The sequence below is a fragment of the Gopherus evgoodei genome, chromosome 11 (genome assembly GCF_007399415.2).
Source record: "Gopherus evgoodei ecotype Sinaloan lineage chromosome 11, rGopEvg1_v1.p, whole genome shotgun sequence".
NCBI classification, from domain to species: domain Eukaryota; kingdom Metazoa; phylum Chordata; order Testudines; family Testudinidae; genus Gopherus; species Gopherus evgoodei.
Genome location: NC_044332.1, coordinates 32,394,500 through 32,409,139, shown reverse-complemented (window position 1 = coordinate 32,409,139; position 14,640 = coordinate 32,394,500). Strand labels below are relative to the sequence as shown.

The 14,640-nt window shown below is 41.0% G+C and overlaps 1 protein-coding gene across 2 annotated transcripts in view; it reads left to right on the top strand.

Annotated features, from left to right (window-relative positions):
* Positions 1–14,640, top strand: part of ZNF804A (zinc finger protein 804A) — a 257,991-nt gene that overhangs the window by 194,524 nt on the left and 48,827 nt on the right. Inside the window, exon 1 of one of the 2 annotated variants that reach the window (XM_030580833.1) lies at positions 1,316–1,342. The exons of the other annotated variant lie outside the window; for it this stretch is intronic. Coding sequence (XP_030436693.1) covers positions 1,334–1,342 — 9 coding nt within the window. The 5' untranslated portion in view covers positions 1,316–1,333. Of the gene's footprint in view, positions 1–1,315; positions 1,343–14,640 lie in introns of those variants that run through there. 2 annotated transcript variants of the gene reach the window in all.

The window sequence follows — 14,640 nt, the reverse complement described above, 5'->3', positions numbered from 1 at the left end:
AAACCTGGTTACACCTCTAGCCCCATCCAGGACTCAGAGAGAACAAAACCAAACCCAAAACCCACAAACAGAGGCTTCCCTCCCACGAGATTTTAAACTATCTTGTCTCCTGATTGGTACTCTGGTCAGGTGTTTGGGGTCCCTGTTTGTTACCCCTTTACAGGTAAGAGAGACATTAACCCTTAACTATCTGTTTATGACAGGAGTGGAATCAGAAGACACAGAGGATATGGTAAGAATTGGGCTGCCGTTGAAGACTCTGTGGGCCATGAAGCTGAATAGTGGCACATAGCTTCTGCACGAATGGCTCTTGGCTCAGTAGATTCTCTAAGAAATGAGAATTTCAGTGCCAAAGTCCCTGCCCCTTTTGCAGCAGGCGAGGAAAAACCCTATTTCCCAGTGGAATTATCAGGCAGAAACCACACAAATATAGTGGAAACACCAATTTTTCCATTCTCCTACCTGGAAATAATAAAGCTCCTGTCCTTGGTAGAATTTGGCTTACAGAAATCAGGGATGGAAATTTCTTCGGTGGCATCCCATCCCGTCCATTTCCTGCCAATGCAAAATATTTCACTGCAGCTTATCCTGGTGCACTTCATCTTCTCTAGTTTTAAATTACTAAAGTGATGGGGCTTCCACCACTTCCCTTGAGTTCCTGCAATCAAACAAGCAGAAAACGAGTTTTCAGATAGGGAGCAAATTTATATTGCTTCTTTCAGTTTGCTAATCACATTAGAGCACAGTGATATTTCTCATTTCTGTGTCTCCTGATGTGCAGGCAATCTTGACTCTCTTGAATGTTAATTAAACATGGACTGGGATTTAAAAGCTTTTATTTAAATTGAACCATAGGTAGCTCTCTCTCACTGTTGAAAATCACTTTGGCATTTTTTTCTATATATTTTTTCTGCAGAAGGAGTTGTTTTTCTTTATTGCCCATGGTAATGTTAAATTCAAATGGCAGCCACTATTTACATATATATATATATACACACACATTTATTTCAGGTCTTCTTTATATATCAACAGGCAAAAAAGCACAAAACCAATTATATTACATCTATTTTCTAAGTTTTTATGGTTGTTATGATTTTTTTTAAATATAGCTTTTTTACGTATTATCATCAGTTGTTGCAATTATAAGGCGGATTATCAAGTTTGGGCATGTTCATTATGTACTTCCACTACACGGTGTCTGATTTGTAATGTTTGAGAGGGACAGAAATGTTCCAGTAGAACTCTGTTATTTCTTCCTTCCATTCCATTTAAAAAATGCTGACATTGCTGTTCCCGGGAGAAAAGCAAGATTGCCAGACGACAGCACTGGACCATGAAGAAGGTGAGGCACAGAAATCAAGACCATACTCTGCTAAAATGTAAGGATGTGACCAGAGCACAAAGGCAGAAAGAGAATTCCAAGTATGAGTTTATTTTAGAGATATTAGGCTACCAGACACGACTGTTTTTGGAAATTGGCCTTGCCTCCCTGGTGCATAGTAGTTGTTCTATAAATAAAATTAAAGTCTAAATTATGTCTTTTGAGAGACAAGGTAATGCAGCGGGTTGCACTTTTAATGCCGTATAGGACATAATGCTTCCTGGGTGCTGAAGGAAATACACTTCTTACATTTAAAAATTGATATGGGCAGCACTCTCTACAGCACTACTGCTCTATTCTCATCTGCCCCTGTGGAGGGGCGGAGACATAGTAACACCCAGGTCCTGACAAGCCCCCTCTGAAGTGCTGCTGAAATCTAAGTGCAAATATGAGACCTGGAATGCTGCAGGGGGGAGAGGGAAGGGGCTACACTGGATTTACACCAGGATTGAATTTGGTCTGTTGTTTTTGCAAATCACATGATAAAGAAAGGAAATATTATTACATTTAGCAACAGACTCTTCTGCTTTACAGCCAAAATTCTAAATTGTATCAACTCTAAAAGGACTGTGAAAAGTGATGGTAATATTTTCCCTCTTTGTAATTATTAGCATCCACCCATAGAATGGACTAGTATTGATTGATCAGTCTAGATACATACATTTTATTTCAGATCTTCTTTATATGTCTCACAGGCAAAAAAGCAGAAATCCAATGATGTTTTTTTTTTTTTGTTCTGCTGGTTCTGCTTTAATAACATGCTGGCATCGAACATTTGTAAATGACTGATCTTGCACTGCTTTATTACAAATACTTGTAAAAAGAAGTAAATCCATTTGTATTAGTTAGTAACATACTTTATTTTCTTTGTATTTAGGGGGAGAACTCATGCAATGCTTTCTGAAGCAGCAAGAGTTGTAATTTAATTTCCTTTTAGTACTTATATTACTCATAAGGTACATGCCAAGTAATGATTTGCCATTTGGTACTAGGGAATTTAGACCCCTTAAATTCAGGACTTCAATTTGACAATTTAGACTGGGATATTACTGAGTGAAGTATAATACTACACATGCAATTTTCTTGCAGTTCTAGCCACTTTTATTTTCTCATTCCCAAACAAGCCATAAAAATGCATTTTTAGTCATTATAAATTATTGGAAAGATATTGTATATCATGTTTAATAAATTTCTTAGCCCATGAAGGTTTGTTCTTGTCTAATATATACTGTTTTCCTAACTGGATTATTGGCTGTGATGAGGTGTGTTTAGAATAAACTTGCCCATACTGGAAAAGTATATAGAATATTTAGTTCTACTGGAATTAAAATGAATGCAAGTAGAATATTAAACCTATACACCATTTTTTCCAATTTCACTCAGCAGCCTGTAATTTTCTGAAGAGGTAGAAATAGTCTGTTTACTTACAAACTTTCTTGAATATAAAAGTTTCAACCTCATACTTCTGCCCTGGCTATTAGCATTTTCTGTCTTAACTATAGCAACCTTTTTTTTGCTGCCCTTCCTGAGATTCACATGTCTCTCGGGTCCATTTAAATCACTTCTGCTATCATATTTTACTTCCATTATTATAATCATGCCAGTCCCCAGACTCTTTGTCACAGTATCAAATACAAGTTCTTTACCTTACCTTCAAAGCCTTTCATAACTTAGCCCCTCCCAAATTGTTTACTCATATTTTATCATCTCTCTGATTCCTCTCTGCCAGTAATGCAATATTTTATTACCCAATTGTCAGTTTCTCCCATGATCACCACTGTGCTTTCTTTCATGTTGCACATTTGACAAGCACTCTCCTTGAATTATCTGTAAAGAAGAAACCCTTCAAATACCTCCTCCAGATTCACTTCTACTGTACCACGTAGGGTAAACTGACAACTAATAATAGTTAGGCATAGAACAGCTAAGATAATTAATGTCTCCAGTTTGTTTATATATACATTTTTAAAAAGAGAGAATCAGAATCTAACTGTGCCAGCATGCCTTCTGCTCACTGTTACCCTTCTCTTTCTTCTGCTGGTGTGTTATACCACCTTGCTGCATCTTGTCTTAAATTAGATCTGACTGAGTCCTCTGGGGATTACTGTAATACAAATAATAATTAATAATATTAATTCAAATTCATTAATGATTAATGCAGCTACTTTTAAATGCCCAGCTGCTCTGGTGTAGCTTCCTCCTGTCATCATGATATGCTAACACTACCAAACATTAACATTAAAAGCTGATATTATAAACTTAGCCCACCTTCCTCTTTCCACTGCTGAAAATCTTATAGCCTTTCTGTGGCATGAAATGAAGAGAAGACTTTCTTCTTAGGTGTAGATTTTTCCCTAATTCCCTTTTCTTTGTTGCTATTATCATTAAGTATGTATTGCAGTAGCACCCAGCAGTCCCAGTCTGGATCAGCTATGTTGCGTACAAACACATGGGTAGATACAGTACCTGCTCCCAAATCGCTTATAATTAAAGTTAAGGCCAGGCACAAAAAGCAAAAGTCACAGGCAAAAGGAGGGAAGGACAAGATAGGGCTTGCTACACTGCCGCTTAAGTTGATAGAACTTACATCGACTTAATGTGGTATAAACAACCATGCTATGTTGATAGGAGATGCTTTTCCACTGACATAGCTGCTGCCTCTCGTTGAGATGGATTAATTATGTTGACAGGAGAGCATGCTTCCGTTGATGTAGCGCATCTGACACTGCTGCATCAATTGCAGCAGTGCTGATTTAGCCCAGTAGTGAAGACCAGCCGATGGTAAAAGTTTGCTTTGTCTGTACAGTGTGTTACATGTACAAAAACTGCATTACAAGCATCATTAAGACTGGAAAGTGAAGCACTCAAAATGTAGGTTTCCTGTGCTACCTTGTGCATATGCATTATGCTGCAATCTTTAATTACATAATCACATATTACTTTTTCTACAGTGTGCAGGATGGCCCGTGTTCACTTACTGAGCAACTAGTCAGTATTTTGCTTTCCGTGTGTACCCTATGCCTTGTTTACTACAGACTACTCAACCTCTGCTCTGAAGTCAGAATTATTAAGTTCCTCCCAGGCTTTTCTGGACATTGAGTGCTTCATAAATATTCGTGTATTTTCATGCCACCCAAATAAGGAACTGAGGCACAGAGTGCATTAGGTCAAAAGTATATGCTAATTGTGGGTCTCAGTTTGAGAGACCTAAGACTTGATTTTTCAGGGTAGTCAGCATTACATAACACTTTATATGTTCAAAGCATAGTTCACATTGACTTCAGTTGCAACTGAAAGTGGTCAGCACTTCTGCAAAGCAGACCCCAGGGTTTCAAATGAGTCACCCAGAAGAGGCGGTATACACAATTAGTTTGGTTTACCTGACTTGACTAGCATCACACAGGAATTCGGTGGCAAAGGCAGGGAGAGAATCCAGTTCCCCAGAGCAGCATTTAACTGCCTCAACTATGACATCATCCTTTCTCCTCCTCCTGAAAATCCTCTGCCTCATTCACTACACACCTTCCAAGGGAGGCAGCATGGTTTAGTAGATAGGGCACTGGACTGGGGGTCGGCTGACCTGCATCCTAGTCTTGCTTTGTGATCTGGTGCCAGTTACATCACCTTTCTGTGCCTAGTACATCCCTTCCAACTTCTGCAACAACAGTCTCTGTCATCACATAGTCCTCATTCATCTCCAGAGCAGGTTCATCCTGCACATTTAATGAGGGTGTGATTTCCTAGATTTTTAAATAATTAACAGAAATTCCATCATGTGGGATCATGTTGACACCCATATACATCATCAACAGGGTTGGAACCTTTGAATCCACCGCACAGACCTCAGCCTCTTGAGCTAAAGAGTAACACTTATTCTCTGCGTGGGCCAGCACTAGAAGGGAATAGAACACTTTGCTAGTGGGTTGACAGCAGAGGAATGGTGAGATTAAAGAATCTTGGGTTCCATACTATACTTTGAAAGGGGGTGTTATAGTGGGCACAAAGTCTTCTGCCCATTCCTTCCAGGTATGACCCTCTTGTGCCCCATCCCCTCCAATCTGTTGCCATCCATGTCCTGCCTCTTTCTCACCGCTGGCTCCTTGTGCCAGTTCCAATCTTCTAACCCTAGACAGTCACAGTCTCCACTTCTCAGGCTCCCATCCTATTCCCAGACTCCTTGCCCCAAGTCCTCTCTCTCCTTCTGAACTCCCAGTCTGTTTCCTTTCCCACTGCCAGTCTCCTTGCCTGGCCATTCCCAGTACCCCCAATCTCTTGATCCTTATTCTAAAGTCTGAATTCCACCCCAACCTGGCTCCTCATCTGATCTGTCTCCTGCAATATGGGCTCCTAGCCCCCAATTTCCCTTCCTAGGCTTCTCGTCCAGACTCTCAGTGTCACCCCTCAGAGGGCTGTCTCTTTGCTCAGCATATCCCAGTTTTCTCCTCACACCCTGGCTTCTTGTTAGATCTGCCTTCCTTTCCCCTTCACTTTATTCCCTGACCCCACTGGTTCTCACTCTCAGTCACTCTTGGGCTCCTGGGCTCCCCCCAACCCCCAGTGCAACTCCCAGTCCCAGTTTTCCTTGGCTTCCTATCAGCCTCCAGGACCAGTCTTCCCCGGCCCAGTCTACTCCCCGAAGATCTCTGGAGATCAGGTTCTTGTCCCCTCTGCATCTGAATCAGGAAACTTCATCCTTCACACTTCCTGAGCCCAGTGGGGTGAGGGAGGGGTCACAGAGCACAGAAAAGACAGGCTTTCTGCTCCCAGTTCAGGTGACTGGACCTGGCACAGCCCAGAGAAACCCAGAGCTGCAGTTGCAGGGAAGTCCTGCTCATCGACAGGCTGAAGAAGGCTCAGTGCAAACAGAATCTTTCTTTAGTGAATTTAGCTGCTCAAATCTAAGAAATCTCTACTGAGTATGTGCAAATTGCAATTTTTTAAAGGATTATAACGTGGGCAAATTTGGCAACAAGGCAATCACACATCCAAATTTCAGTCCTGTTCCAAAACACAAGGGCACTAGCACTTTTCAAAGGAAAGATCACCAAAATGGTTTATTATGGGCACAACAATGCGGTTTTCCCCCCAGCCTCATTCTCAGAAATTACTGATTTGGTTTTGCTGAAATTTTCCAAAACAGTTCAGCCTGAGGTAGACACCCAGCATGTAAAATCTCAGGCAAACAGTTAAAGTTAGCAAAGTTAGAAGCTACTGAAAACAGGATCTTATAAAGAGACGTGTCAGGCGACCAATAATAGGCAGTGCTACCAAACCCTCTGATAACAACACCATGGTTCCAAATATTTTTTACTTTTAGTAACAGGCAGCAATTATAATCTGATTGACATTACTCTGAAAATTCTAATTATCTGACACATTTACATCCACAGATCTATTGCTATGGATTTGCTTTTCAAGTAGCCACTTCTTATTATGAGGTATCCTTTGCTTTGGTTCTGCATAACCAGATAGCTAACAGCAAAGAAAACATGAATCTGCTGATAAACCTGACCCGATTAACGAGAAAGTAAGCAAGGCAAAGTCAGGTTAAATTATCTTCCATAAGAAAGAGATGGGAAGGAGTGAAGAGCCAAAGAGTTGCCCAACAGAAAAAGAAAAGGACAAGTGTTGAATAAAATAGAATGTTCAGGTTTTGAGAAGAACACCATCAATAACAGCATAAGAAAAGTATAAAAACTCTTCTAAAAATCATAGGAAAAGGCCACTTTGAGTACAGTAAGGCTATGTCTACACTACCAGCTGGGGATGTGATTTCCCCTAGCGATGTACAGGGGTTCTCCACCTTTTCTTTTTGAGTCCCTGCCCACCCCCCAACATGCTATAAAAACTCCACGGCCCACCAGTGCTACAACAACTGTTTTTCTGTATATAAAAGCCAAGGCCAGTGTTAGGGGGTAGCAAGCAGGACAATTGCCCAGGGCCCCACGCCATAAGTTGCTCCAGGTGGCAGGGCTTTGGCTTTCTGCCCTGGGCTCCAGTGAGTCTAACACTGGCCCTGCTTGGTGGACCCCTTGAAATCTATTTTTGACCCCCCAGGAAGCCCCTGGCCCCTTGTTGAGAACTGCTGGTATAGCTCAAGCTCATCAAGCTAGAACAAGTATAAATAGCAGTGGAGCCAGGATAGCACTGGTAGTGGTAGCAGAGGCATGGCTGAGCTGTATCAAGTACATACCCACTGGTTTCATAGAATCATAGAATATCAGGGTTGGAAGGGACCTCAGGAGGTCATCTAGTCCAACCCCTGCTCAAAGCAGGACCAATTCCCAACTGAATCACCCCAGTCAGGGCTTTGTCAGGCCTGACCTTAAAAACCTCTAAGGAAGGAGATTCCAGCACCTCCCTAGATAACCCATTCCAGTGCTTCACCACTCTCTGAGTGAAAAAGTTTTTCCTAATATCCAACCTAAACCTCCCCCACTGGAACTTGAGACCATTCCTCCTTGTTCTGTCATCGGGTATCACTGAGAACAGTTTAGATCCATCCTCTTTGGAACCCCCTTTCAGGTAGTTGAAAGCAGCTATCAAATCCCCCCTCATTCTTCTCTTCTGCAGACTAAACAATCCCATTTCCCTCAGCCTCTCCTCATAAGTCATGTGCTCCAGCCCCCTAATAATTTTTGTTGCCCTCCGCTGGACTCTTTCCAATTTTTCCACATCCTTCTTGTAGTGTGGGGCCCAAAACTGGACACAGTACTCCAGATGAGGCCCCACCAATGTTGAATAGAGGGGAATGATCACATCCCTCGATCTGTTGGCAATGCCCCTACTTATACAGCCCAAAATGCCATTAGCCTTCTTGGCAACAAGGGCACACCGTTGACTCATATACAGCTTCTCGTCCACTGTAACCGCTAGGTCCTTTTCTGCAGAACTTCTTCCTAGCCATTCGGTCCCTAGTCTGTAACCGTGGATGGGATTCTTCTGTCTCAAGTGCAGGATTCTGCACTTGTCCTTGTTGAACCTCATCAGGTTTTTTTTGGCCCAGTCCTCTAATTTGTCTAGGTCCCTCTGTATCCTATCCCTACCCTCCAGCATATCTACCACTCCTCGAAGTTTAGTGTCATCTGAAAACTTGCTGAAAGTACAGTCCACGCCATCCTCCAGATCATTAATGAAGATATTGAACAGAACCGGCCCCAGGACCGACCTTTGGGGCATTCCACTTGAAACCAGCTGCCAACTAGACATGGAGCCATTGATCACTACCCGTTGAGCCCGACGATCTAGCCAGCTTTCTATCCACCTTATAGTCCAATCGTCAAGCCCATACTTCTTTAACTTGCTGGCAAGAATACTGTGGGAGACCTTATCAAAAGCTTTGCTAAAGTCAAGGTATAACACATCCACTGCTTTCCCCTCATCCACAGACCCAGTTATCTCCTCATAGAAGGCAATTAGGTTAGTCAGGCATGACTTGCCCTTGGTGAATCCATGCTGACTGTTCCTGATCACTTTCCTCTCTTCTAAGTGCTTCAGAATTGATTCCTTGAGGACCTGCTCCATGATTTTTCCAGGGACTGAGGTGAGGCTGACTGGCCTGTAGTTCCCTGGATCCTCCTTCTTCCCTTTTTTAAAGATGGGCACTACAGTAGCCTTTTTCCAGTCATCTGGGACCTCCCCCGTTCGCCATGAGTTTTCAGGCAGGTTTGTACTCAGTATAGCTCAGGCATGCCCCTGTGCTGCTACAAGTGCTACCGTGGCTACACAACTACTTATACTTGCGCTAGCTCGATGAACACTCGTATGAGTATGTATACATGAGCTGTAGCATCAAACACCCCTAGTTTCTTGTGTAGACATAGCTTATAGTAATGTGGGATCAAATTCTGCTCACGTTACTGCATTTTCACTTCACTTTATCATTCCTGCAAAGGAACTGCAGTGGGATTTCATGTGACTATCAAAAGTTCAGTTTCCTTTGATGGTTTGGGTCTTGAGAGGGTTCTGTTGTCTTCAGTCTAATGATCATGTGAAGAAGTGAGAGCTAGCAGGATTTGGTTCTTGGATAAAACTCACCTATGTGCAAAGACCAGCACAAAAATAGGGCTTCAGCTGAACTTAGGTGGTGCATATGCCTTTTGCTGATCCACTTCATCGTTGTTGAAGAATTAAATAGGTATTCTGTGATATTGTTCGATGTGTCTGACTGCTTGTGTCTGTCTGTCTTCTAGAAAAAAGTGTACCCTGGCTATAGTGCAAAATTAAAATAATGGTCGCCTGTGGGTTATTGTCAGAAGGCAGCACAAATAATCTCGGTAGAGCAAACGGTTTGGTACTGCTGGGGAAAACATTTTCTTGTACATTTATAACTGCTATCATTGACAATAAAATTACTTGAAATATGAAATAATGATAGTGTGCTGCGTAACATGACACAGACTTTAAGAGGTTTTGGCCTTTAGTACATTTTAATGGGTGCTTTAGAAATAACTATACAGAAACTGACACTTCCATTTATTAAACTGTAATTGTCCAAAAACAAGTTCCACTTTGTTCCCTCCCAATAGATTGAACTATTGAGTATGCTAATTATGCTGGCTTTTCTCCTGTCTTGACACCTTGGCAGGTCTTTTCAGCTTTTAAAAGTTGTGCATTTGTGACTGTCGTACTTTGACTGGTTGTTCTTCCATAATGACTTTGTCAGTTTAATTCTTACATCAAAGGTTGCATGCCGCAGTTTTGTCCTCTGTCACAAGTATGTTTTTCTATTAATAATGGTAGCTCAATACTAACTGTTGCAGAGAGACTGCAAAAATTAAATCGTGTGTTTCAGTTTCCAAGCATAAGCATAAGGCTCTTATTTATTAAGGCCTGTGAATTTGCTGTTCATTAAAGAAATGGGATTCTATGGTAAAGCTATTAGCTGTACCACCCTGTGTTCTGTTCTCATCAGCTCTCACCAGCTGAGCAGGGTTTGGGCAGCTCAGAACTCTGATAAGGGACATCCAGTTAGCATCGGTTGTCTACAAGAAGAGATGATGCTTCAATAGATGGCACTTTCCCCTGCATTGTGCAGCTGGAGTTGCTGTCTTTGCAGCATAAAACCAAGACTTTAACCATTGTGCTAATTAAAGTTCTATAACATTTTTCTTAAGCACAAGGATGTTAACTCTGGTGTACAGGGCAAATTCCAAGTCAGGTAATTAGATTCCATTACATTAATCTCCCCTGCAGTTTCAACTAATTAAAGTGTTCTTCACTTCCTGTTCTAAACAGTTGTGTAGAACTGGTGTGCACTCTTAAACAGCTGCCATCTTCTACTCCAACAGCAGTTACATTTCATTGGTGAAAGGAGTGACCCTGATGTATCTCTTATTTCCAGTACTTTCCACTGATTGCTGTAAGTGTAACCTAACACCTAATAGAAAGATATCTCTTTGAGACGAGAACGGGGAAAGGAATGAGTTGTGTCTGGGTCATTGTTGGTAGGCAGATACCCAATTAGCATTCCATGCCCAGAAGTTTCTGGAATTCGATGTGGAAGTCTTGGGCATGCTCAATAGGCTCCCTGTAGCTAGACTAACGGACTCCATTGAGGGCAAGTAGTTGAGACAGCTGATTTACAAGAAGACATGTGACCGGTGTGAGTTAGGAGAAGCTCAACCACAGGAGCAGAAAGCAGTCTGGTTTCCTTCTGAAGCATTTTTCAGATTAGTGATATTGTTAACTTTCCAGCAGAGAGGTGCTGGCAGTACTAGTTATAGAAAGGAGAAATTGTGAGGGAAACTAATTTCTTTCATTTTACTTGTATATTTTTAATGTTATTTGATTTTGGTCAAATTGTTTTAACCAGTAGTGTTTACCAACTGTTATTTAAATGTGAGGATGGAGAAAGAGTCTTCTGTATTTTCTTAAGTATCAGAGGGGTAGCCATGTTAGTCTGGATCTGTAAAAGCAGCAAAGAGTTCTGTAGCACCTTATAGACTAACAGACAACGAAGTGGGTATTCACCCACAGAAAGCTCATGCTCCAATATGTCTGTTAGTCTATAAGGTGCCATAGGACTCTTTGCTATATTTTCTTAGTTTTGTATTTTTCTTTTAACAGGGTTAGTGATTTATATATTTAATACTGATTGGTTGGTTAATTTATTAACTGACTAGCTAACTGAATTATTCCAGCAGAGGAGGGGCCTGAGTTTAGCTGGGTTCCAGTTGGAGATTTCTGCAAGCAAGAGGAAGGAAGATATTGCAGAGCTTTTAACTCAGCAGACTGTGTAGAATTGATAGACAAAGACTCTAACTGAGACCCAGGGGAACTCCACCTAAGCTTTTGGAACTCAGAGTTACTCTTCACTGTGTTTCTGTAGGAACTAACCTGTTTAGGGATTTTTATTTTTATTTTCTTTATATTTATGTATAACTGTATATGGATTATTAAATAGCCTTGCTATACAGTAGAAATGAAGCTATTATGGTTTTGTATCACTATAAGGTTTTATAAAGTTGGTACTTCAGAATTAAGTTAATTCTTTTGGAGGTTTTTACTTGATTTTGAGGAGATTGACCCTCCGTAATCCTCGCTGAAAATCCTCAGTGACTGAAATCTGGGTTTCCATGTGCTTTTTAATAGGAGATGTGTTGAAGCACTAGGAGAGAGGTGGTGAAGTAAATGCTATATCACCCGAAAGTTACATAAAATTCTTTGATGTGTGTAAGTGCAAAGTTTTATTTTTGCACTGAAATGCAGTATTATTTTCACTGTCATACAAAATCACTTATTTTGGGATTGTGGTTATGTCTAAAACTGAATCATGTGAAAATAAAGTTGCACTAATAAGCCTGAGATGAGTAGAATGCAAAATAAATGCATTGTCTTAATTTCATGTTTTACAATGTTAAAAACCAGTCTAACAGGAGAATATTTAGGACAGTTTGCAGTGGGCTGGTAAAGTAGTACTTTTTCTGGAAGCTGTGATCTTGTGCTCCAGAATTTAATCTTTCATTTAAAAAAAAATCTTTAGCAGATGTAATGACAAAGATAACTTTAAAATGTGACACAAGCATATCCAATGCAGTTCTTTCTTCCTGAGTCTGCAGTGAGCTTGAAACAACATCCATGAGACACATCTGAATTACCTCTCCATTTCAAGGGGTTGATACTTCTGGAATATAACACCAGCAGTTTAAGTGTCAATATTATTAACTATTTCATGCTGATCAAAGCATGTAAGAATATGGAGGGATGAACATAAAAATCTACTGTGACTCATTTTCATGTTTCAGTTTGGTGGAGGTTGGCTTGTAGATGGAATTTAGGATAGTAATGCTATTTTTTCTGATATGGTCCTTGGTGTACAATATGAAATAATGTGGTTGTGTGAATAGCTGTCCCTATCTGTGCTGCAGAAATGGCAGACCCAGAGACCTTGTGAGATGATGGAGAGGGGGCCACACAATGGCTAGGGAAGCCAAAGAAAATGCAGGCAGCGGGGGGAGGCTTTTGGAGAAGGTGCCTGACCTTCTCTTTTCTTTTTCTGACCGACGTTCAGAGCACTACTAGACAGGTGCTTTCTCCAACTGCTAACCTCCTATGGTGAGCAGAAGAAAGAATCCCTCCTGCATATCTTGAGAGTTCCATTACAAGATAGGGATACCTGCCATGACTGCCCCTGCTGTGCACCTTGAAAGTTCTGCAGATTGGGATGTCCCTGCCCTGCAGTATTCCAAAATGTCCCCTGAGTTTGGTAGCTCTGAAGGACAAGTGTCTATAACCCTTCCCCCTACCCATTTTTAACTCCAGCAGCTCCCTAGCCACAATCCACTTCTCCCACACCTCCCCAGACTTGACTCTGAGGAGTCCTTGCTCCCTTCCAGAAGATGCAATCAGCACCTCAGGGCGGGAAGGGAGCTAGAGCTAAATTGTAATAGCTGTATGGGGGTTAACTTAGGACAGCAGGCAAGGCTGTTGAAGGCCATCTCTGAAATGGAGGGAGTTGTGGCAGCATGCAGCTGATGGTGTAGTGTGCTTCACCATGATAGGTCTGGTCATATAATTCCAGTGGCCTTGTCATATAATTTAGATCTACTGTATTGCACAGTACAAGGGGCTTTGAGTATTATATTCTACTTGTACGGTATGACTCAAGCCTCTTCTACAAATCAAAATTTTGCTAGTACTAAAAGAATGGCTGAAAGCTCTTAATGTGCTTGAGCATGATGTTGAGACTGAGGTAGCTGAAGTCACTTCCCCCGCACTCACATTCAGAGAGTCATCATGAAAAAAAAAAATAATTAAATTGTACAAATGCAGTATCAAGTCCTTTAAATGAATACAAATCTATATTATTTATACTATATTTATAATAGCTTTTCTCACACTATGCTGTCTGGGTCCCCTGAGAAGCACTGGACATTTATTTTCTGGTAGTCTATGGACTCCCCTTTGTTTCCAGCCATTAAATCACAGTAATAGAAACTGACTACATTAAATATTTGCCTAATATTACTTTTCATGGAAGCAAGGGTTGCTACAGTGATGTCAATTGACTGCCTGTAGGATGGGACGGGAGATTGTGAACAGGAGAGGAAGAAACTGTCTACTACACTGTAATTTGTTTATAGTGGAAGTAAAAACCACAATGCCATCACCGGTACTAGACTGAAAGATCTGAATGCAAGTTGCAGAAGTAGGACACCAGCTGGTATATTAAGCATCAGCAGGAATCTCAAAGAACATTACTTATATTTAGTGATATTGTCACAAGCAGAAGACAAGAGTTCAAATCATCATTGTATGTGTTTTCTGGATAAGGAGACCTGATTTGGTCCGTAACATCTGTTTTTTTTACAGAAGTATTAACTGTTCTAGTGTGTCTGCTTGTTTAGGAACATCAGTGCTTTTATATCACTGAATCTGTCATCCAACACTGTATCTGAAACGCCAAATTACTAAATTGCTAAAATGTTTAGCAGCATGGCAAAAGGACACATTTCTGAAGCTTCCTCCACCTTCATCATCACATTTCTCTTTTGTCATTACAACTACTCTAGCATGCAGAACTATTTCTTCCTGTGAGTTGATTGACAGTGTTACCAGCAATGTAACACCTAGGCATTCTGCAGAACAGATCATCCTCAAACTGCAAAGGTTGTCTAACCAGAACAACTGACACTTCAACAGTTATTTAAAGGACGTAAAACTGCTATGGACAATCTCACCTGAAATATTGCTCTTATAGAAAATATTAGATGACATCATAATTATGCAGCTTCTACTTTCCAGTGAAAAATGCTAGG